The sequence below is a fragment of the Cucurbita maxima genome, unplaced genomic scaffold (genome assembly GCF_002738345.1).
Source record: "Cucurbita maxima cultivar Rimu unplaced genomic scaffold, Cmax_1.0 Cma_Scf00007, whole genome shotgun sequence".
Lineage (NCBI taxonomy): Eukaryota > Viridiplantae > Streptophyta > Magnoliopsida > Cucurbitales > Cucurbitaceae > Cucurbita > Cucurbita maxima.
Window position 1 is genome coordinate 869967 of NW_019272023.1, and position 23690 is coordinate 893656.

A 23690-nucleotide genomic window follows, 5' to 3' on the forward strand; every position below is an offset into this window, starting at 1 on the left:
AAAATTTCAATCTTAATTTTATTATATTAAAATATAATATTTGAGAATATATTATAATAATTAATTATGAAATATATTTTAGATATTTATAATTAACTATATTTTATTTTAGGATTTGATATAAGTCTATTTTATCTTATTCTTAATATATTATTTACCATTCAAAATGTGTGGAATGGAAGTCCCCTTCCCATTATACGCCACTATCTTTGACCACACGCCACCATTTGATATCACGCCAGCACCCAGCGGTGGGCCCTACTTAAAAAAAAAAACTCAAAATAATTTATTTTTTTAAAAAAAAAAAATGGTACACAAAAAATTAAAAAAAAATTAAAAGGTTATTATTATACCTAAAATTTAATTTCAAATGTAGATTAATATATATTGTGGTTCAGGATTATCGTTAAATTATTATTCAATTCAAATAATTAAAAATTTTAATATAAATTTAAAAATAAATAAATTTGTACGTGCTTAACCAAGTCAATGGAAACTTGACAGAGTTTCAATAAATAATATTAAAAAGTTCGGTTGGCACATGCGTTTCAAAGTTCTTATTTATTTATTTTTTATTTGATTATTCTTTTTAATTATGTTAATCATTTGCGAATTTGAGTAATAGGAAATTATGTTATTCTAAGCCTTTAATCATTTTTAGAATGAAAGATAATAAATATTTTGATTGGAAATATATAAGTTAAAAAAAAAAAAAATCAAAAGGCTCTTATTATGTGCCACGTGTCCCAACTCTAAGTTTGTATTTCTAATGTCAAATTATTTAAATTTTGTAGAGTCAAATTATTATTATTTTTTTTTTGTATTTTTAATGCATCAATAATTGGAAATAGGGATGGGATCGCGGGCAGTATGAGTTGGAAGCTATCCAACTTGGTCATTTTTGGGGGTTTCTTTTTTCTTATTTAATTATTGATGGAAAATTCAAGCTTTCCCCAATATAAAATTGTTTCAAATAAATTTAGAGATTTTAAATTGCATTTTTATTATTTATTATTGGATATAGTACAGAATCGCTGGATCGTAATTTGACTGCAGACTTCTCTAATAATTTATGAATTTATATTTTATATAAATTAATTTTTAAAATTTTAGTCAAATATTTGGAGTTATATGTTTTAATTTCAGAAGTCGTTAAAGACATGAATAACAAAACCAAAAAAACCATTATGAAACATTTTACACTCTATCCATATATTTAAGTCTTAAGAGTTAATTTAGGACTAAATTAGTAAAATTATTTATTTTTTATTTTTTTAATTTTTTTTAAAATATTAAATTTAGAAGATTTCATTTAAAAAAAATTATTTAAAAAATTCAGTAACATTTGCCAACTTCTTAAAAACAAATTAAAAAACCTTTACCATTAATATATGGACGGAGCATTAATACCACGTTTTAAAAATAACCATAATTTTAAAGAAAAAAAAAAGTTTGGAGATAATTTATGCCATATATTGACAATAAAAAAATTGAATTTTTTAATAAATTTTAAAAGGGTCAATACTATTTTTTTAAATTTTAATTATTTAAGAATATTTTAAAAACTATTTAAAAAAAAAAAATCGGAGTTTTGGGTATTTTTATTAATTTATTTATTTTTACATCAAGTTTGACTTTTGCTTGATTTTCTCCCTCTCTTTTAATTTCTTATAAGGCCTTATCTTTTGCTTCTCACTAAAAAAATGTATCCATATTCGCTGATGGATAATATAAATAAACAAATAAATATATATATTATGAGTGATTTTCTTGTTTTTTGTTTAAATGGAAACGTAATCTTGAAGAATTAAAAGTATTTATTTATCAAGGTGGCTTTCAAAAAATATTAAATAAATAAAAGGTTCGACACCATATGAGGCCCATTATTTTCAATGCTTGGGCTTGCCAAGCAGTCAGGCCCATTCTAAGCGATGCAACCCGCCAGGCCCAAAATCTAACGAAAAAATGCATTATTGAACTAATTTTTCCAACAAAAAAGGGTTAGTATACATGCATATAATTTTTTTTAGAATTTTTTATTTGACAATTTATATATTATTGATAATTTTATATATTAATTTTTTTTTTGTGATAAATGTCGACATTCATATATTATATATTTGGATATGATTGTTTTTTAAAAAGTGTGATCCATTTAAAAAATAAAAAATAAAAAAGACAAAATCCACTACCTCATGATGTGACAAAAACTCAAATAAAATAAAATATTATATACAATTATTAAAAATGGATGGTTTGGTTGAACTTATATATATATATATATATATAATTAACCAAATAATAAAATTGTTTAAAAAAATAAAAAATTTAAAATAAGTGTCAAAATTTTCTCATTGAATTTCAATTGCAACCGTTCTAGCCCAAGACTTTAGGCGTTTCTTCATGTCAGAGGTGGAAGAAACTTTTGGCATCCTTAGGGTTAAAAGAGGGGAATTTGGTCGGTTTATTGTCCATGCCTCTGAAAGATATGGTCTTGCTATATCTCTTTTCTTATGGTCATCGTTTTCATCTGCATCGTCGTCGTCGTCGTCGTCGTCGTCTTCGAGATTTTGTTTGTCCATTCGAGTTTTAAACCTTTGCAAACCGGGAACCAACTTCACCATTTGAGGGCTCAAATTTTCTGTCCTAAATTGAAACCCTAAATCCATAAACCCTTTAACTTCCTCCATCTCCAACTCCCCCAAGCTTTTACAACTCATAGCTTTGTTCAATTTTTTCCTCACTGCACACAACAATTCTTAATCACATCAATATAACATGAATATACGTTCCTCTCCACATTTTATTAATTGGGTTTCAAAGTTTATGTAGGATACTAATAATAATTCAACTCACTTGTAAATTCAGGATCAGTGAGACTTTCTTCCATTGCCTCTTCCTTTCCATCTTGTTTATATTTGTCTCCATCGTTACTATCATCTTCCTGTTCAAAACAAACATCAAAATCACTTTTTATATTATATCAAAGCACGAGAGATCGAACGTTCAAAACTGTCGTCGTTCTTACTCGTTATCATATCCTATCGAGCACAGGGAGAAGGGTTACCTGGGAGACGAGGGAGGTGTCGTCGAGGAAGATGCGGTCGGAGGAAAGGGAAGAAGGGAAGTTTGAGAAAGGAAAAGTTGGGTGAAGATGGGAAGGGGAAGGATGTGGAGAGGAAAGAATGATTTGGTGGTGCCAGAGGCGATCCATGGCTGAAACAAGACATAAAGTGTTTGTGTTGGTGATAGCCATGGAAGAGCAAAGAGTGGAAGGGAGACAAAGATTGGGATATAAAAGAAGCCATGGAAGTGAACACAGAGTTGTGGTGGAAATGAAAGAAGAAGGAATGAGTTCTCAACCCCAATCAAAAATTAAAGGAATATTGGAGGATGTGGCCATAAGTGAATATCAATCCATATCCTTTCTCTTTTTCTTTTTCTTTTCCATAACCAAATTACTCTTTTACCCCCATAGTTTACGTATAAAGCCGGTTTTTTTAATAAAAATTATTCTCTATCAGTACTCAACTTGAATTGATTTGATCAAGTCTGTGATAGTAATGACTCGATATTACAAAATCTTTTAAATTTTTATTTTATACGTTACTACGTATGAATTTTTAAAATTTCTTTAAAAATCATATTTGTTTAAAGAGATATATTAGGGAAAATATTTAATTATTCAATTTTTAATTAGGTTACATTCAACAAATGGGCATTTGGTCTAGTGGTATGATTCTCGCTTAGGGTGCGAGAGGTCCCGAGTTCAATTCTCGGAATGCCCCAAATCAATCAACCTTTTCTTTCCATTTTGGGCCTTCATGGTAACTTCCGGCCTGAAAAATGAAATGGGCCACTTTGCTGTGGGCTTCACAATTTTGGGCCGCCCCTCTCGACCTGAAATTAGAGGATAAAAGGGAATTGTTATTTGTTTTTATATGAAATTTTAGATTTATTGTTTAATCGGGTGTTAATTAATGGGGTAGTTTTTCATAGCAAATTCCACGATTTTGTTGATTTTTAAAATTAGACATATAAATGGAAGCTTAAAATTTGTGAGCTTTATTTGTTTGTTTGTTTTGTGACAAAATAGTCGTAATTTATCATAAATTTAAAGCTTTTAAACTGAAAGTTTGCCTCGGTGAGTAGAACAATCAGCGGCGGTACTGGCACTGGCGCACAACTTTTGTAGATATTCGGAACCGCTTTCACCGTTGTAGCTCACCGGAAACCCTATCGAAGCACGGAGGCGAAGAATCGAAGATGAGCGTGATCGACCTTTTGACCAGAGTAGACGCGATCTGCCAGAAATACGACAAATATGATGTAGAGAAGCAGAGAGATCTCAATGTCTCTGGTGACGATGCTTTCGCTCGACTCTTTGCCACCGTCGAAGCCGACATTGAAGCCGCTCTCCAGGTTTGACACTGATCCCTCAGTCAATTTCTCAGTTCCTACTCGTTCTGTTGCTGGATAGGGAAATGAAGCTTATCATATTGGTTGCTTGTTGCTTTTCTGATCTAGATTTAATTCAGTGGTTGAATCGTCATTTTTAGTGATTCGTAGATGATTTTGCATTTTACTTTGTCGGCGTGGAGGATTGGATTCTATTTTAGGAGCTATTTTGTTGTGTAGAAAGCGGAGGATGCTTCCAGAGAGAAGAATAGGGCATCGGTTGTGGCGTTGAATGCGGAGATTCGTCATACCAAGGCTCGGTTACTAGAGGAGGTCCCCAAGTTGCAGAGATTAGCTGTAAAGAGGGTTTGTATTCACTGTCTTCACTGATTTTGTTTGAAATTTCACTCTCATTGCTCAAATTCCATCTTAAACATATATGTTTCATATGAATTGATGAGAGGATTGTGATGAAAGGATTAGCTTCCTAAATTCATTCTGCATTTAGGATGGTTTTGGAATTTTTATACTCTTGTTGAAGTTGAGCGACTGGATTTGAATTGTGTTGCTTCTTCCTATATGTTGCATCGGATGGTCACATAATCTATTTACAGGTTAAAGGACTATCAACTGAAGATCTTACCACTCGAAATGATTTGGTGCTTGCATTGCCGGATAGGATTCAAGCTATACCAGATGGAACTGCCTCTTCCTCAAAGAAGAATGGGGGTTGGACCTCCTCAACTTCACGTGCTGAAATCAAATTTGACTCGGGTGATGCTTTAAATTTAGCTGAATTTCGATCGACCATTGTTCTGAAAATTTCTTTTTACTTTTAGTTGCGAGTACCTTGCATTAATCGTATTTTTGACCTGCACATTTGAATTGATAAAAGATGGGCGATTTGATAATGAGTACTTCCAACACACTGAGGAGTCGAGTCAATTCAGACAAGAGTATGAAATGCGGAAAATGAAGCAGGTAAACTATATGTATAGTGTAGTCTCTTTATTCAAGAACGAAGGCTGCATGCTTACTGGTCAATGACTGTGGTTTAAACCCCTTGTTTTGCGCACATGCAGGATCAAGGATTAGACATGATATCAGAGGGGTTGGATACTCTGAAGAACATGGCGCATGATATGAATGAAGTTATTTATCTTCTATGCCCCGTTTTTTTTTTTTTTTTTTTTTTTTTTTTTTTCATTATCAGTATATTAGTTGATAGTGACTGTCGCATGTTGTTTGCAGGAAATAGACAGGCAAGTTCCTTTGATGGACGAGATTGACACTAAGGTATTTGTATCTTTATTTATTCATACATATATGTATATATGTACTTGCAGTCTCGATGTTCATGTTTATAATCATCACCAAAATTACCTTTTGAATCATGTCAGGTGGACAAGGCTGCATCTGACCTTAAGAACACTAACGTTAGATTAAGGGACACAGTTAACCAGGTTTTGCTTTGGTCCTCTAATCTTCATTATTTAACCTTTGTTGTTGGTACCTGAAGTGTATATCCCTGTGCACATATGTGCTTATCCTTGTGCATGCACAATACCTTGATTTATATGTATATTTGTAGGACGTTTGTAAGTGTATCTAATGTGGGTTTTATTTTGCTACAGCTAAGGTCCAGCAGAAATTTCTGCATCGATATCATTTTGTTGTGTATAATCTTGGGTATTGCTGCCTATCTATACAAGTAAGTTTTTACCTTCTACCTCCTTGCCCCCTAAGAAAGAATGATAATTATAATCTTGTGCAATGTTTTACTATTTCCTTCGCATAATGAATCTCACATATGCTATTTTATGGGGTGTTTGGCTAGAGAGGAAAAATAGAATTTTAGAGAGATGGAGAACTTGTGTGATGAGGTTTGGTTGACGGCGAAGTTCATTACCTCCTAGTGAGCTTCGATCGCTTGGCCTTTTTGTAACTATGACCTTAGTTTGGTCGCTTGGCCTTTTCGTAACTATGACCTCGATTTGATTTTGTTGGATTGCAGTCTTTTTTTTGTTGGGTTAATTTTTTTGTTTGCCCTGGTACATTCTTTCATTTTAATCCAAGAAACCTTGGTCTCTTACAAAAATAAAAAGATAAAAAAGAAGAAAAATGAGGAAAGAAAAAAGAAAGAAAGAAAGAAAAAGATTCATGTTGTGAAGGAAAAAAAGTAGTTGTAATATTTCTCTACTCTCCTTCTTTCTCCCTCCCTCCTCTTTCTTTCTTTCATTAGTAAAACTGATGTTCGGCGTGGATTAAGTTACTTATTAAAATTATTCGAGGAAAATGCCTTTGGAAAGAATAAAGAAGCCTGGATCTCTGTAGGTATTGGTTAGTTGTAATTTGATATGCTTGGCTCTATCAATTGGGATCCTCTTTTGGGTTGTGATGGTGAATGAGAATCAAAATACTCTCTTGGGGAACGGTCTTAAGATAAGTACCCGTCTTTGGAGGTGTCCGCTAGGTTGCAAGGAATAACCCCTTATACACTGGTTATAAAAGATAGGAGGACCCTGTCAGAACCAAGGATGGAGGTGTCATGGTTCATCTAGCCGGAACCATTTCCTTTATTTAGAGAGATTTTATCATGTAATTCTATCTCAAAACCGTTGATATGTTAGCAGAAGTTGTTGTGTTTCTTTTTTGGTTGACCATTGAAAAAGCATTTTGAAGTTCTAATAGAGTCTGCTTCCTCTGCAGTGTGTTGAAGAAGTGAGCTAACAGAGGGAAAATTCTTCATCTTCTTGTAGAATATTTGTGTCAAGCTTGCTAAGATGAGTATCTATATCGAGTACATTATCCGATCGTGTTTGTGTTGTTTACAATTATTTGTATGTCATATTTTTTTACACAACTCACACTGTATTATCAAATCTTGGTTATGTTGCTTGATTCTTGAATGTTCACTTGTGCAACCTCTCTTTGCTTTCGACTTCAAATCGAACACTGATCTCGATGATTAATACTTTAGCTCCTATATAGGACTCCGATCAATTATGGATAAATTTGATGCAATACTTAGCTCCTATACAGCCATCTGATGAATATCGTTACTATTTGAGGTCTTGGAGTGCATAGTTGGTCTTCCCATCCTTCCCTAGTGTGGATATAACATGTATCTCAAAATTTTGATCTTGACCATGTTAGGAACAACGACTCTCCATAATGGTGTGATATTGTCCACATTGAGCATATGTTCTTGTAGCTTTGCTTTTGGTTTTCCCAAAAGAACTCATACCAATAGAGATGTATTCTTTACTTGTAAACTTATGATTTCCTCCCAACAATCCTTAATAGATCATACTTTGTGATTGACCGAATGGGCACCATTGGAATTGATTGAGATGATAGTCCTTTGCTCCCCTCTAAGGCTAGCGATGATAGTCCTTGAGGCACCTCTCTGCCCGCTAGCCTGGGTGAAGATGGAGATAAAGGAATAAGGATTGAGACTCCTTGATATATATAGGGGTTAGCTTTGTAAACTAGATGTGTGTAGATCACCTAATACATAACTTTACAAAGGAAAGTCAAGAACCCCCACGATAAAAAAAAAGTCCACAAAGATAGGCCCACTGGGGAATTTTATTTGTTTTTAGGCCTACATTTAGGGTTCAATCTCCCACCTTTTCCCCCTCCACTTGTATAACAAGGTGTTTGGAGGTCTAAATGAGGGAGAGGGAGAACAGTGCGTTTCTTTTTATACATTGGATCTGCTGACAATCTCTAAAGGAAAGAAAGAACTATAATGACATTTCCTTTTTCTCTTTGAAAACTAACATAATGAGAAGCTAGTATACTAGAATAGAGACACATTTCCTGGGTCAACTCCACTTTTCTTTCTAGGTAGTTTTTTATGGGGTTGGAGAAGGGTGTAGTTTGTTTGTTGGTACAGATTGATGCAGATTTAATATTGGAATCCTTTCCTTATATTCTTACACTCCTGGAGCAGATTTTAAAACTTCTCCAAATGTTCATATGAAATCAATAATTTTGCTCTATACAAAATTACTTGGCCCCTCCCAAATAATTTCCAGTGCAGTTTTACTATGGCTGAAGATATATTTGTTTTCAATAATCAATTTTATTTGATTATTCATTTGAACAGGACAGTGACCAGGTTTCGATATATTAATTAAGTCCAACATGATGCCATTTGATTCTCTTTTATGTCATTTTCTTCCTGGATTCTTGCTTATCTATCTTTTATGCATTAAATAATGTCTAACCTTCATATGTTTGACAATACATACACAGATCAAATCTCTATAACGTCATTTTCTCTTCATTTCAAAATTTATTATTTGTACTATTTTTGTAACATGTCGGTTTGAGATGCGAGAGACCAGAGAGATTATTTAATGGAATATGTCGTAATTTATATATGAATCGCAACCTAACACGCTAATCCTTTTAGATTTAATAAAGTAATTTATGCCGACCCTCGCATTAGTTTTTGAATAGCAGTGATGTCATTTATTTAATAATGTTCATATGGAGGCATTTGATATGGACTTGTTGAAGTCTTACATAATAGCAAATGGAAGCATATTTTTATTAGTGAAGACAAAAGAACATTCTATGGGCATTTAGTTGATACCAAAGGAACGTTAAGCCCTATGTTTTTCTTGTGGAATTAAATCATTCTTTGGAAGAATCTATTCTTTAAGAAATAAAAGTATATATTCAATTACCCATATATTGTAATTCCTTAGGTACTTCTTAATCCCGGAGCGAATCTCATTTAGAGATAAAATGTTGTTGTTACAAAATAATTGATATCAGTAACTTGATCGAACCATCAATATTTAGAATGATAATTACATTTTATCTACTGATTTATGCTCGAATGAACTACTATTCAAACTCGTTGGCTTGAAAATCTATAATTTTCTAGAGCAACGTGTAAATTAGATAGATATAAATGCTCACCCCTTCAAATGTTATTGGTTATTGTGATATTTGGAGTGCTAATATTTCAAGCACAAGATCTCTTGATTTTGGATTTGGTACAATTATTATAAAATAAAATAAATAAAAAATATATTATTTTTATGATTAGTAATTAAAAATAATAAATAAAAATGAAAGGGAATAATTTTTGTTTTCAAGGGCAACATTATTGGCATCCCCTTCCTTTCATGGATAGAGACACGTGAAATGTATTATTAGTCCCAATTCCCAAAGCATTTATCTTCCCTTCAAAATCATCTCTCTTTTATGGATTTTTTTTTTTTTTTTAACCACATTTCATAATTTTCAAGGGTGATTTTATTGTTGAAACTATATATGAAATCAAATCATTTTTTTTATATATAAAAATTCGGTACGAATGAGATATCATTATTTAAAATTTCGACATATTAATTATTGACATGTGAGAAAAAATTGACGTGTTGTCGATGATATGTCTGTCATGTAGAGCATATTCTTATATTACAAGTCGCAGATGATGTTAAACATTGACCCATCCTCTTCTATTCGTATTTGTATGTAATGTTGTGATCATCTTTGCATTCCTGCCATTTTAACTTTTGTATTTGATTTTCAAATGTAATCAAGCACTTTGTGTTCTTATGTATGTGGTTGAGATTTTTCTTGCTTTCAAGTGTGGTAAAATTATGGATAAAAATTTACGATGATTTGATTCAAATCTATCGCAGTTTTTGACGTATATCCGTCAGCCTTACAGTTTTAAATTGGGTCTAATAGTAAGAGATTTTCATCACATTCTACCCTTTTTAAGGGCTCAGCATTCTGTCTGATACACTGTCCAGTATCTGACTCTAATACTATTTATAACAAATCAAACCCAGTACTAGTAAATATTGTCTGTTTTGGCCCATTACGTATTGTCATTAACCTCACGATTTTAAAACACGTCTACTAGGGAGAGATTCTACACTCTTATAAGGAATGCTTTGTTCCCCTCTCCAACGGATGTGGGGTCTCATAATCCACCATCTTTGGGGCTTAGTGTGTCTTATTGGCACACCATCTAGTGTCTGGCTTTGATACCATTGTAACAACCCAAGTCTACCACCAACAAATACTTTATGATTTAAAAACTGTGAGGCTAACGACAAACAATATTTAGTAGCATTCGACTTGGGCAGCCCTACTTAACTCAGCTATAATTTGCATCTTTATTATTAATTAATCTTTTTTATTTTATTTGGAAGGGAGAATTAAAACATATATGTAATTAATTAGTACAATAAGGGATTATTTTTATAACTATTAAATACAAAAATACTTGGGAGAGTTATGTATTCGAATCCGACAGCCATAAGAATAATATTAATAATATTAAATCAAATATCAATAAATAACACATAAAATATTTGTTTGGTTATTTTCACAATCTCAAAACCTTTCTTAGAAAACATACATTTGGATATGTTTTTCTTCGTTATATTTCCATTAAAATAAACAAAAAAACGTAAAACTAATTAGTAAAATCGAACCGTTCGTCTTTAGCCTAAACGACTTGATAGTTTTAGATTGACGATTGTCAAAGAGTCACTGTTATTATGAGATAGTAACACTGGGTTTGTCATATACAATAATTTGTTTCTCTCTTCATATTGGAGCGAGAGAGAACATACCGAGAATCTCTCTCTTTATATGTTTTTCTCTCTGATTCATGCAACATATATATCGGAGTATGTCCTTATCTAGTCGGACATATATATCTTTAGGGCTCATTCCCTTCCCCACCTGTTAAATAAGGGGTTTTTTTCTTCTTATTATTTAGAGAGAGAAGAGGAGAGAGAAAGAGATGAGACCTAGGGTTTTGTGTATTTGTTATGTGCATGTGTTAGAGAGAGAGAGAGAGAGAGAGAGGAGAGAGAAAGCATTGGATACCCAAATAGGGATGGGAAAGCATATGTGGTGTGAAGCAAAATCCAAGAGAAAACAGACAAAAGTGGTTCCATTTGTCTCAATATTTTTTTAATTCCCAAAGATTACTACACTTAAAATAATTAAATTTCAAATTTATCACTTTTTTTTTTTTAATTAAACCCGTTATCATCTAACTTTGTTTCAGGTCATGATATCCCCTAGAAGACAATATCTGCTAGCGGTGGATCATAGTCGTTACACATACTATTTCATGTTCCAGTTTTCGTCCAACAGAAACCAGGATCAAGCAACTAAAACCAGTTTATAATTTTTACTAAAAACGAACACTCGAACGCCAATCGAATTTTCTCAAATCAATTCAATGGATTCAGCACCATGGAATTCAAGAACGCGAACATGAACACATGAATCACTCGAACCAAATCTTGAAATTGTGAAATATTCGAAACCAAGAAAGAAAAGAAAAGAAAAAGCATTACAAAATGGATAGAGACAAGTAAAGGTATCACGGACGGTTTGTGTGAAATAGAAAGCAAAAGTATGGGGAAATGTAAACTCTCGTATATGTCTCTATGCTTCTGACTCTCTGTTGTACTGAAATGACAGTCCCTAAAGTTACTGATTTACCTTTAATTATTACTTAATCATTCTATTCCAGATTCACCCCAGAAAGGTAATTTACTTTTTTCATTATTACTATTTTTTTTTTTAAAAAAAAAACACTCTCTCTGTTTATTACTTCTAGGTAGATTAGGTCCACTATTCCCCCTTTCTTTTCTTTTGTTTTTTGCTTCGATTTGATTGGTGCTAAGGATGCGACGGTGTTCGGGTGTTTCGTTTAGCTTTCGAGATGGTTTTGAAGTTTTTAGTGTTTGAAAACAAGGACGATAAGTGATTAATTGACCTAAATTTTCTTGAAAATAAAATTGAAATGTTATTCGTGTATAATTAGAGGTTATGGATGCAATACCACCTACCGTTGTTTCGTGGGTGTCTTCGGGAGTTTATGGGTCCATTGTTCACAATTGGCCTCCCTAGAGCCATGTGGACTCGAAGAAACAACAAGCCTTCTAGCGATACTATTAGAAACAAAAGTGGGGAGTGGCATTTAATACTTATGATCGATTCGATCTATCAAGCCACCTGTCTCCTTTCCTGTGAGATCCCACATGAGGTGGAGATGAAAACGAAGCTTTCCTTATAAAGGTATGAAAACCTCTCTCTAGTAGGCATGTTTTAAAATCGCGAGGCTAACCGTGATACGTAACGGGTCAAATCATACAATATTTGCTAGTAGTAGCCTCGAGTTGTTTCAAATGATATTAGAGCCAGACATCATGCCGTATGCCAACGAAGACACTAGGATTGTGAGATCCCACATCAATTGGAAAGGGGAATGAAACATTCCTTAGATGGGGTGGAGACCTCTCTCTAATAGACGTGTTTTAAAACTGTGAGACTAACGACCGTAAGAGGCCAAAGCGGACAATATTTACTAGCAATAGTCTCCGACTATTACATTTCCCTACCTCCTACTAACTTTCATATACTACCCGTTCTCGTCCTTGCAGGATATATCAACCTTTCGAGCTTGTATGGAGAATCTCCCCTGTTTTTTCAACCCCTAAACTTACGAACACAAAAGAGTCAACAAGAACATCTTTCATGTCACAAGACAAAAGCTGGTACAAACATAGACATGGGTGTAGTTAGTAAGTAGAAAGATACATAATTAATTAATAAACTCAAATGGGTCTCCCTTTTTTGCATTGAAAAATTGAATGAACAGTGTTGGAGTTTGAGCTTCAAAAAAAGAGAGAGACAGACAGAGAAAGTTGGTTGCCCATTCCAACAAATGGGTTACACAATTAATATCAACACCATAGAATTTAATATCAACATCATAAGAAAAAGAGATATCATTGTTGCCTTCAAGCTTCTCACCATATATATAATTTATGGTGTTTTGTTCAGATTCAAACCCTTCAACTTTGGTTTTTACTGTCTTTTGGCAGAACCCTAATTAGTCTCCTCTTCCCTTTGTCAAAACATCATCATTTCACACACCCAAAACCCCTTCAAATTTGTTAGCTGTTTGTGTGCAGAAGGAAAATTTTTAAAAATTCTTGGTTTTTTCTTGTTTGTTCTTGTCTAAACCTTCTTCAATCCCCTCCAAATAAGAACCCATTACCCAAAAAAACTATGTCAACTAATCCCTTTTCTCTTCTCTCTTCCACTCCCACTCCCACTGCCTTTGCTCACCACCCAGATGCAAACCCTAACCCTAAACCCAAACCGTCCGCTGCGTCAAAGAAGAAGCGAAACCTCCCCGGAACCCCAGGTGAGCTTCTTTTTCTTCGATTTGATTCGACTCAATTCGTTCGATATGAAACTTGAAGAAGTTGTGTTGTTGTTGTTGTTGCAGATCCTGATGCGGAGGTTGTTGCTTTGTCGCCGAAATCACTCATGGCGACGAACAGATTCATATGTGAAATTTGCAATAAGGGGTTTCAAAGAGATCAGAATCTGCAACTTCATCGACGTGGACATAACCTACCGTGGAAGCTTCGACAACGAACGAACAAGGAGCCGATCAAGAAGAAGGTGTATATTTGCCCGGAGAAGACGTGTGTTCACCACGATCCATCACGAGCCCTCGGTGATCTCACCGGAGTAAAGAAACATTTCAGCCGAAAACACGGCGAGAAGAAATGGAAATGTGATAAGTGTTCTAAGAAATATGCTGTTCAATCTGATTGGAAAGCTCACTCCAAAACTTGTGGGACTAGAGAATATAAGTGTGATTGTGGAACCCTTTTTTCCAGGTAAACTCGAATATCTGACTTCTAAGAGACGAGATCGATAAAAATTCGAAATCGAACATGTTTTTCTAATCATGGGTAATTTTTGAATCAAGAAAAAAGCCAAAAAAATTGAAACTTTTTTTTTAAAAAAAGCTGTTATTGTTAAAGACAGAAGTAATTAATGCAGATTATGTGTTTGAATTGTAACAAAAATGACAAAGATTGGAACATTAAATGTTGGATTTTTGTTGTTCCTCGTACAGGAAAGACAGCTTCATAACCCACAGAGCATTTTGCGATGCATTAGCTGAAGAAAGTGCAAGAATCACGACAGTTTCAGCAACAAATATTCTGAATAATCTCAGAAATGATTCAGTTCTTCTTCATCAACAAGATCAATCTTTGATTGATCATCAGACCAATAATCTTCAAACACTTGGAGATGTTCCTGCCCTTTCCCAATTCACTCATTCTGATCATTTTCTAAGAGACTTTGAAGATCATCAACACAAGAACAGATCTCCTTTTTCACTTTGGTTGAACAATAACAACAATATTTCCAACTTTTATGGAGCTTCCTCTTCTTCTTCCAATCTTTTTGGATCGATAGCCGAAACCGGCCTTTCGATGTTGCCGGTGTTCGAGAAGGAAGATGTTGAGAAGAAGGGAAGTTCGTCGAAAGCTACGTCATCGGCAGCTGCACTGTTGTCGGGTCAGTCGTCGTCTGTTGTTTCTTCTTCTCCGATGTCGGCCACCGCCCTTCTGCAAAAAGCTGCTCTTATGGGCTCAACTAGAAGCAGCACCAACAATAATTCCCTGCTCATCGATGCCGGTGCTTTCGGAGTGATGAACTCTTCGTCTTTGTCATCGTCCTCGTCCTCCAACGCTGTAAGCTTGAACTCTTTGAACAAATCTAGAAGCATGACAATGGCTGACTCGGTTCAGATGGTCGGTAGCAACTCCGATTTAAGCTCGAATATTCTCAGCCAGCTTCTAATGCCACTCAATAATGGTAAATTTAATCTTTTATTCATATTCTCGACGCTCATTTCCGCTCTAGATTTGGAAATTTCCGCCATCAATCGAAGATTATGAAATACTTAACCAATTAAATTACGTTCAAATTTGTAAACCAAATCTTTTATTCATATTGTTAACGTAGGTAACAACCGTATGAAAAGTAACGACCAAACGAGAGACTTCCTCGGTGTCGGAGGAAATGGAGAAGCACCCCGGCCGCCGTTCCTTCCACCGGAGCTGGCAAAATTCGCCGCCATAAACTCAACAATGGGACTAAGCCAGTTCGCCGCCAACCACTAAATTCCATCATCAAAACCTTAATCAAATCGAAGGTGAGTGAAAAAAAAAAAAAACACCATTTTTATGTAAGATATTAGACCGTCAAAAACCAAGATGAATTCACAGATTTTTACTGTTCAGGGCGGCGGAAAGGTCAGACGGCGGCGACGGCAGGGGCCACCGGTGAATGCTTAAATTGACAGTTTCAGAACGTAGTAAAAAGGGCCGTGCATGTAAACCTTTTCTTCTTGTAATTTTCTATGCTGTCGTTTTGTTTGAACCTTTTTTCGTAATTTCGCTTTCAAATTATTGCATTTTCCAGACAAAACTGCTCCTATATATAAATAAATAAATAAATACAAATATATATATTTGACTACTGGTCGTCGGCAGCCACCACCGGTCCACCGGTCAACGTTGGTAAGTATACTATGACATGGAACAGCTGAGATTAATTACAATTTTTCATATTTTGACTTTAAAAATATTCAATTCAATCTTAAAACTTTCAATTTATTTATTAAAATTTGGAATATAACATTAACAAATATTAATAATATTAGATAGAAAATTCAAGAAAAAAAAAAGAAATTAAATATATTTGAAGTTTTAAGTTTCCAATGATGTTTATAGATTGAGAATTTCAAGACCCGAATTCAAGAGATTTTTTTATTTATTATTACAAAAAAAAAAAAAAAAAAAAAAAACATAACGTTGGGGGTAATTAATATGGAGAAGAATGTATATAGATAGATAGGGTCCTAGGTTTGATTGTTTGTAGGGCACTTTTGTTGCTAGGGAACCACTTGCTTGGGGCACCCACCCCTACCCATTTGACTTATTTTATTTATTTATTTATTTTTCAGTTTCCAAGTAAAAAAAAAAAAAAAAAAAAAAAAGTCAATAGTCTATAGGGCAGCCCCTAAATTCAAAAGGGTTTTTTTTGAGAAGCTCAACTTTTTGAAGTCCTAAAAACAAAGGACTTTCAATAGTATTTATTTATTTAGATTGAAAATTATAGTGTAATGATTTTACCTTTTTTGTGTTAAATTACAAAAAGAAAATGGAACAAAATTCACCTTTTAAAAAGGTGGCTATGTCCTTCCCAAAAAAAAAAAAAATCATATCATTTAAATTCTACTATAAAAATTGAAATAATTTGGGGCCTTTAACCTAAGAACTATTACTGTAACTCCAAAGCTCGAAAATGTAACAAAATTAGGGTTTTGTGGTTAACACAACTCTCGTTAAGGTCACACTCACACTTCTTTATTAAGACAAATCAAGAAGATTACGAGGGATGGATGGATTTTTCTTCTTTCAAATAATTCTTAAAATATGTAGATATTTAAATATTTATAGAACATTAGAGAACATTTTAAATGGACTAATTAGTCTTCTTCTATTGGGCTCTACATATTGGGCTATGGGCTAGTGAGTATCTTTTGGGCCTTTTATTGGTGTTTCTATTGGGCTAGTGATTATCTTTCATAATTCCCACAAGACCATGATTTTTTGGGCTTTTATTGGTCTTTCTATTGGGCTCTTGGCCCACACAGATTATTCTTCTTTTTCTTTTTATTTTTCAAGAATATTTTTAAAAACATTTTTACCATTTATATTGCAAAATTTAAACAAATAAAAATACTTTAAATAATGATAAATTTTTTAAGAGCATATTTTACAATGTATATTAAAATAAATTATCATCTTCATTCATTGTTTCATCTAATTATGATGTTCCAGAGCGATTCTGTACTACTGTCTCCCGTTAAATTACGATAAAGCCCTTACACGCCAATAATTTAGGGCCCACAGTCTTCTAATCTCAAATTCTGTCCGTTCGTTGCTTGACACGTGTACTCTTCTTTTTTAGATCTTAGAATATTCCCTCGTGCCACGTAATACCCAGAGTTGAGCACGATTTCAGTAATCTCTCACTATTAATACTGCCGCTCCTTTTAGATCAACTTCCATTGTTCTTCTTCTTCTTCTTCTTCTTCTTCTTCTTCGCTCGAAACCCTAGGCCTGAAATTGTTCGATCTCGATCTTGAGCTTCAGTTAGGGTTTCGGAGGTTTTTGTGCTGTGGGAAATCAAAATTTGAAGAATGTGAGGTGGTTTTTTGAGCTTTATGGGTTGATTTGGGTTCTTCAACGATGGTGTCTTGGGACGGGAAGATTCGAAGGATGAGGGTTCCGAAGAGGGTCTGGTTAATTTTCCAAAAATCTATGGGGCTCCTCGTGGGTGGAAATCACACATCATCCAGGTTTTGTACTCGCTAAATTTCTTTTGTTTCTCTGTGTTGATATTATTTTGAGGAATTATTCCGATTTTACTTTGTCTTCGACGACGATAAACCAACTCTGTGCTGAGATTGTGGCTGGTGATTGGAGAAATGAGTTTGCAGGCTGTGAAATGGCAGATCGCTCATGGGGCATTGGCCAGGCGTGTTGTTATTCGAACATTCCTTCTGGCCTTGGCTGTTTCGACTGTTCCTCTGGTGCATATTTTGACGGGTGCCGATTTCGGAGTGATCTTTCGCGATTGTGTTGTAAAATCTGGCGATGTGGAAGCGAGAGTTTCTCGAGGTTCGTATATGTTTCAAGGTCACTTTCTGAATCCAATTTGGGAGCCATTCGTAGCGATTCACTGTGAGGAAAACATGAACCTGACGACTAATGTCGTTGCTGAGCTAATGGAGAAGAAATTGTTGGATCATAGTGCAAAATCTCTCTGCGTTGGAGAGGGATCGGGCTCCGCCGTTTTGGCACTGAGGGACATGGGATTCAATGATGTCATTGGCGTTGGTCAACACAGATTTTTCTCTCTAAGGAGAAAACATTTCGTTTATGAACTGGACTTTAAGGATCAATACTTTGATTTTGTTTTCTCTAGAGACCTAGACAGGTATTCAGTCCCTGCACTTTTGGTGCTCGAGATCGAGCGTGTGATTCGACCTGGCGGAATTGGGGCTGTTATTGTGGGCACTAGTGATTCAGTGCCGAATAATTTGATTAGAGCTGCAATTCCAGTGTCATCTTTGCTTAAAGCTTCCACTGTGATGCATGTTGGCCATGTTAATAACTTAACTCTGGTTGTATTTAAGAAGAAACTCGAAGAATTTGCGCATTTGGAGCCTCGCCCGTCGTTTGATTGTCGCTCTCTCACAAGGAATAAGCCTTTAATTCCAAAAATGGAGCCTCTTGTGAAAGCAAAACCTGTGGGATTTGACAAGAAGCTGGCTTATTTGCCTAAGCTTGTAAATGCTTCCAACGGGGAAAAGTTGGTTTATGTTAATATTGGTACAGGGAAGCGCCTGAATTACACCAACATAGATTGGTTTCCACCTTCTTATCCGGTGGATCGCAGAGATTTTAATGTTTATTTTGTTGATTACGACATGTCCTCTCTCGCCGCACATATCCATATGCCTGGAGTAACGTTTGTTTATCATCCTGGCCTGGCTGGAACTGATCGTACTACAGATAACGACGGTGCCGATGATGAAGACGAAGAAGAACCTTACATGGACGACGAGTTTGATTTTCTATCTTGGTTCAAGGAAACTGTACAGCATGCCAATTTCGTCGTCTTGAAGATGGATGCAGGGAAGGAGGAACTGAAGTTTCTATCAGATTTGTTCGAAAGCGGGGTGATTTGCTGGGTGGACGAGCTCTTTCTGAGCTGCGGAGATGGGGTTGATGAAGATGGTGAGGTGAAGAAAAGAGACTGTATGGATCTGTACAAGGATTTGAGAAACAGTGGTGTGTATGTGCATCAATGGTTTCTGGATGCTCCTTCCTCCATGAAAATCTGAAGCTGTGTCTGTTTGGTTGGTAAGCAAGAAAATGGCTGAGTTGCTGTGTGGTTGGGCGCTCTACCACAGACTTTTATAATAAGCAACCACTATGTTTGTTTCCTTTTTGTTTTTGAAGTACTGAACAGCTGAACTGCATCTGCATGGTTCTTTGGTTTGAATAAAGAAGTCTTGTTTGTGTCCGCTGTATGGTTGGTGATGATGTTGATGCTGATGCTGATGCTGATGCACTTTTTTAAGTTTGATTATGATTTAATGATTTTTGAGGTCCTCTTTTTGTTTTATATTATAACGTTAAATCATAGTCATAATGTGAGCACCGACGGTGGAGAGTTTGAGCACTTTTTTTATTTATTATTGAGGGGACGGGGGAACATTTTTAAAGAAAACCAAGCAACTTTTTACTTCAGCTTCAGCTTCTCTTTCATACATACGTTGCTTTCATTAAAGTTCGTTTAAAATTTTGTGCTTTCATGAAAGTTTGTTTTGAACTTTCATTAAAAAGTACAAAGCTTTTAATGAAATAATGAAGAATAACAGAAAGAAGTGGATGTATATATATGCGAAATCACACCTCGGATGTGGAAACTCACCCTCACCCAATCGGGTTTTAAATTCTTGAGGGGAAGCCCTGACAAAAAAGTCCAAGAAAGTGGATTGTGAGATCCTATATCGTTTGTAGAGGGAACGAAATATTCCTTACAAAGGTGTGGGTACCTCTCGATATCTCTCTCTCTCAGAGAGGTTTTAAAACCTTCTTGAAGAGAAACAATATATGGTTATTTAGCGGTATGATAGTCGATACCAAATACGAATAAATAAGATGGTGATAAATGTATTAATCAGACACATCATTCGTAACTTCTAATAATAGTAATGAGGAACTCTTTCTGCAATAGAAACTTTTGATGTTGGAATACTCACTCAGTGAGAACGAGAGAACATGAAAGACAAGAGTGATACAAACATCCATGTCCTAAGAATCAAGTTTTGGGACCAGACACCAATACCAGGATGTTAGAAACAACGAGACAAAAAAAATAGCAAGGATACAAACAAATAAAACATGACTCAGCTCATGTATACAATAGAGACTTTCGAGATCATGAGAATACAAGCACAACTGTTTACAGTTTCTTTCTTTTTGTTTTTCCTTGGCACAAAACACAACGCGCTGGTTATAAACTTAAGCTTTCCTTCTTGATTATTTAGAACAGCAGGTAGAGAATTCGAGGGAAAGAGAATCAGTTCAGATGATGCAAAAAGAAATGCAACAAAAGCAGTGCTGTACAGAGTTTGTTTTATGATGAGACGATACTCGTACCGTTCTTTATTCTTCTGGTCCATTGCTGACCCTTATCTCTAAGAGCCTATCGACTGGTTGTCTGCAAATCGGGCATCGATTCGTCTGGAACCTCAACACCTTAGCACAACCACTACACATGCACTGTCAAGAACAAGAGAACAAATCAATGGTGCCTAAGGATTGAATGGAGCGAGCACAAAGGAGTGCAGAAGACATAACTTTTGTAGGCATGAAGATATCAGCTCAAATAAAACAGAACCAAGTGAAACAGACTTGCATATGATCATAGTATTGTGAATAGCGTAAGAATCATCTACAATAAACTAAGAAAGAGATCGTTGTTGTTACCATGTGTCGGCAGGGAAGTACAGTCGTGTCCCGTGGTTCCGACAAGCAAATGACGCATTCCTTTCCGGGGTCATTTCCATCGACCTCGCCCTCGACTGAATTGCCAATGCCATATATCTCCTGCAGCTCATATCTCATACCATTGACCCACAGGATTTGTTTCAACACTCTTGCCTGATATTCACCTTTATCTTTCTCAAACACAGCCTGGGTTATCTGAGCATTCATGGGCTCAGGTACCAAGGTACCATCTGGGCCAGTTTGGCTGTCAGTGGAGGCTTCAGCTTTCACTGCTAATGGATAGACATCCGTGTCATTTACTTTCAGAAATTCTGACTCTTCAAACTTTGAGAAATCTATTCCTGTTCCAGAAGGTTGTCTGAACTTCTGTCCAAGGCCTTGTTCGAAATGGACAGTCACTGGTTGAAGAATGTCTTCTTTTACGGGAGTCAAGTTGCAATCTTCACCTTCTTTTGCAAAGAAGAAGATGGTGATACTGTTTCAAGATAAAAGAGACTCAAATTCTCAGGCTAATCCCATAAAAGAAAATTTAACAATTGACAGGGCTATTAACACGACCGTAGATGCTAATAAAAGGAAAATAGAAAAGACCCTCTAAAGAACGTTTTCAAAGGCTCTTAAGGTCTATATGCCCTAAGGCTTGTCTCTATTGAGGAGGGTTGGGAGAGAAGTCCCACATCGACTAATTAAGAAGTTGATCATGGGTTTATAAGTAAGGAATATATCTTCATTGGTAGGAGGCCTTTTGGGAAAACCAAAAGCAAAACCATGAGAGCTTATGCTCAAAGTGGACAATATTATACTACTGTAAAGGTTTGTTGTTCCTAAACATCCGAAGGATCTTTGGTTCAAAGACTAAGTTGTGTTCAATTCATTAGAGACCCATACCTCTTACAATAGAGACTGCCTTTATAAAAATGTATCAAGGCTTGGAATACTTATGGCAATAGTTAAAGGAATAACGCCCATTTATAATAGTCATCTTACGAGGGCTCGGGAGGGCTCGGGTGGTGTCTCGTTATTACTTTCACTAAGACTTGAAAGAGTCCCTAAAGATGAAAGTTTAACAAAAGGTCAACCACTCGTCCCATTAATAATAGTGATAGTGGTGATATGAAGGAGGAGTTAGTGAACTTTTATATGAACATTTATATTTAGAGATTCACGGTTTTACATTCTTATGACTTCAATAACGATTCTCTAACGTAACTTGTAACTTCTGCCTCGCCTCTGAAAACAAGGCCTCGAGACTATTAAACCTTTTCAAAAATTGCCTCTGATTAAACTCATAAGCAGCAAATGAAAGAACTACCAACATTTTCGCTTTTCGTTTTCGGTGGGGTGAGGGGGGGGAGTGGGAGGGCAATCAATAAGTTAGGTCGATGAATTCAACCTATACTATCAACACAATCAACAAATATCTATATGACAACCTGAACATAGCTCAAATAACCAAAAGTTCGGAGGTTCAAACCCCCTCCGCTTATGGATAAGTTAAAAACCCAAGAACAAACACCTGCAGTCTTGGTCAAGGTGTGTTCAAATTCAAGCCCAGATTCTAGCATTTACAACAACGTACACCTGAAGTTGACTCAGTTTAGTTTTAAGGGGTCAACAATCCCAATAATCTTTCAATCATCTCTAAGCTTATAGAAAAATCTCCTTTTCACCACCACAGAGAACTGATGAGTTATAATTTTGATCACTAAATATCTACAAAACCAGAGCTCATGACTTGTTCTAATCATTTATAATAACTATGGAGGGCTTCATAAAATCATTATTCTACCATTCTTGCTCCTCAGTATCAGAAAAACAAAAGCAAATAAATAATTAAAAAATCTGACCCAACACTTCCACAAAACCATCAGATGACTTCAATTAACAATCACAGTTACAAAAAGGAAATCAAAAGCTCCAAAGATTAGAACACATACCTTCCGGCGACGGTGGCATCGAACGTGAATGCTACAAGGAATTGGCCGGGGTTTTCTTCATCAGGCTCGACCCTAAGAGTTTCCTTCTTGAGATTGACATCGTTTCGTATGGTAACCGCCTTCTGGTGCTCAACATACGGCGTTTGGGGCGGCATAGGAGGGCCATAAGGGTACCTCCCACCGACCCAATGCGCGGGATCCATGTGGGGATGGGCTCCACGGTGGTGGTGATCGTAAGGAGGCGGCAAAGACATCGGCATCGACGGCGGCGGACCAGGCGGCGGCGGCGGAAAGAAACCAGGATACTGGTAATACGGCGGTGGGTGATTCGGATGGTTGGGGTATTGAGATGGGTAAGGCGTAGCGGCAGCGAAAACGTACCGATTACTTGTAATCTCGGGCTGCGGTGGGGCTGGTGGAGGCGGAGTCTGGTGGCCGCCTCGGCGGCTACCGTGCCTTCTCCGGCTATTGGAACCGCTACTACCAATGTTACCCATGGAAAGAAATTTGGAGTGAAATCGAATGAACCAAAATCAGAAAATGAAAAACCCAGGTGAATTGAAGAGAGCTAGTCCGTTAGAGGTGAAGAAAAAATCAGAAAGGACAGAGAAAGTGGAAGAAGGTGAAGAAGATAAATTGGAAGGGATTGGGAATGGGGGAACAGAGAGGAGAGTGAATTTGGAGGGGAATGACAGAGGAAGAGGCTAAAATAATTGGAAAGGGGGGAAGAACAGAGGAGAGAGAGAAGGGGGGGTTGAAGAGAGAGAAAAGAAAGGGTGAGGGCAGCGGAGGTTGGGTGGCGGGTATAATGGGGATGCGTAAACCTCCACCCAGAAAAACCATCACTCCTCTTTAAACTCACCTCTTCTTTCTCTACCTTTCCCTT

At 35.8% G+C, this 23690-nt stretch overlaps 5 protein-coding genes and 1 non-coding gene across 8 annotated transcripts; 4 read left to right on the plus strand and 2 right to left on the minus strand.

Moving 5' to 3' along the window:
* The first annotated feature begins 1585 nt into the window (after window positions 1-1585).
* Window positions 1586-7329, plus strand: LOC111482157 (syntaxin-71). Its single transcript, XM_023127831.1, has 10 exons — window positions 1586-1595; window positions 4150-4422; window positions 4639-4764; window positions 5013-5172; window positions 5294-5379; window positions 5481-5549; window positions 5650-5694; window positions 5799-5861; window positions 6033-6109; window positions 7108-7329. The coding sequence occupies exons 2-10, from the start codon at window positions 4267-4269 to the stop codon at window positions 7121-7123; spliced, it is 798 nt and encodes a 265-aa protein (XP_022983599.1). The 5' UTR covers window positions 1586-1595; window positions 4150-4266; the 3' UTR covers window positions 7124-7329.
* Window positions 2338-3385, minus strand: LOC111482158. Of its 2 annotated transcripts, XM_023127833.1 has the most exons (4): window positions 3068-3385; window positions 2857-2944; window positions 2546-2743; window positions 2338-2515 (listed from the first exon to the last, which is right to left on the minus strand). In XM_023127833.1, exons 1-4 carry the CDS (start codon window positions 3254-3256, stop codon window positions 2352-2354), a joined length of 639 nt encoding a protein of 212 aa, XP_022983601.1. In that variant the 5' UTR covers window positions 3257-3385; the 3' UTR covers window positions 2338-2351. The 2 variants fall into 2 exon arrangements, with proteins under 2 accessions (XP_022983601.1, XP_022983600.1); XM_023127832.1 differs by having other exon boundaries at window positions 2338-2743; window positions 3068-3384.
* On the plus strand, window positions 3717-3788 carry TRNAP-AGG. Its single transcript has one exon. It is a non-coding gene; the product is annotated as a tRNA-Pro (tRNA).
* Window positions 7330-13144: 5815 nt separating the features above from the next.
* On the plus strand, window positions 13145-15710 carry LOC111482501 (protein indeterminate-domain 9-like). Of its 2 annotated transcripts, none has more exons than XM_023128313.1 (5): window positions 13145-13612; window positions 13697-14096; window positions 14339-15087; window positions 15238-15427; window positions 15511-15710. In XM_023128313.1, the coding sequence occupies exons 1-4, from the start codon at window positions 13474-13476 to the stop codon at window positions 15393-15395; spliced, it is 1446 nt and encodes a 481-aa protein (XP_022984081.1). In that variant the 5' UTR covers window positions 13145-13473; the 3' UTR covers window positions 15396-15427; window positions 15511-15710. The 2 variants fall into 2 exon arrangements, with proteins under 2 accessions (XP_022984081.1, XP_022984080.1); XM_023128312.1 differs by having other exon boundaries at window positions 13146-13612; window positions 15516-15710.
* A 2060-nt stretch (window positions 15711-17770) lies between these two features.
* On the plus strand, window positions 17771-19192 carry LOC111481971. Its single transcript, XM_023127595.1, has one exon. It carries the CDS (start codon window positions 17771-17773, stop codon window positions 19190-19192), a length of 1422 nt encoding a protein of 473 aa, XP_022983363.1.
* A 1050-nt stretch (window positions 19193-20242) lies between these two features.
* LOC111482503 (probable E3 ubiquitin-protein ligase LOG2) lies at window positions 20243-23654 on the minus strand. The gene is made up of 3 exons (XM_023128314.1): window positions 22805-23654; window positions 20847-21342; window positions 20243-20639 (listed from the first exon to the last, which is right to left on the minus strand). The coding sequence occupies exons 1-3, from the start codon at window positions 23299-23301 to the stop codon at window positions 20523-20525; spliced, it is 1110 nt and encodes a 369-aa protein (XP_022984082.1). The 5' UTR covers window positions 23302-23654; the 3' UTR covers window positions 20243-20522.
* Window positions 23655-23690: the final 36 nt, after the last annotated feature.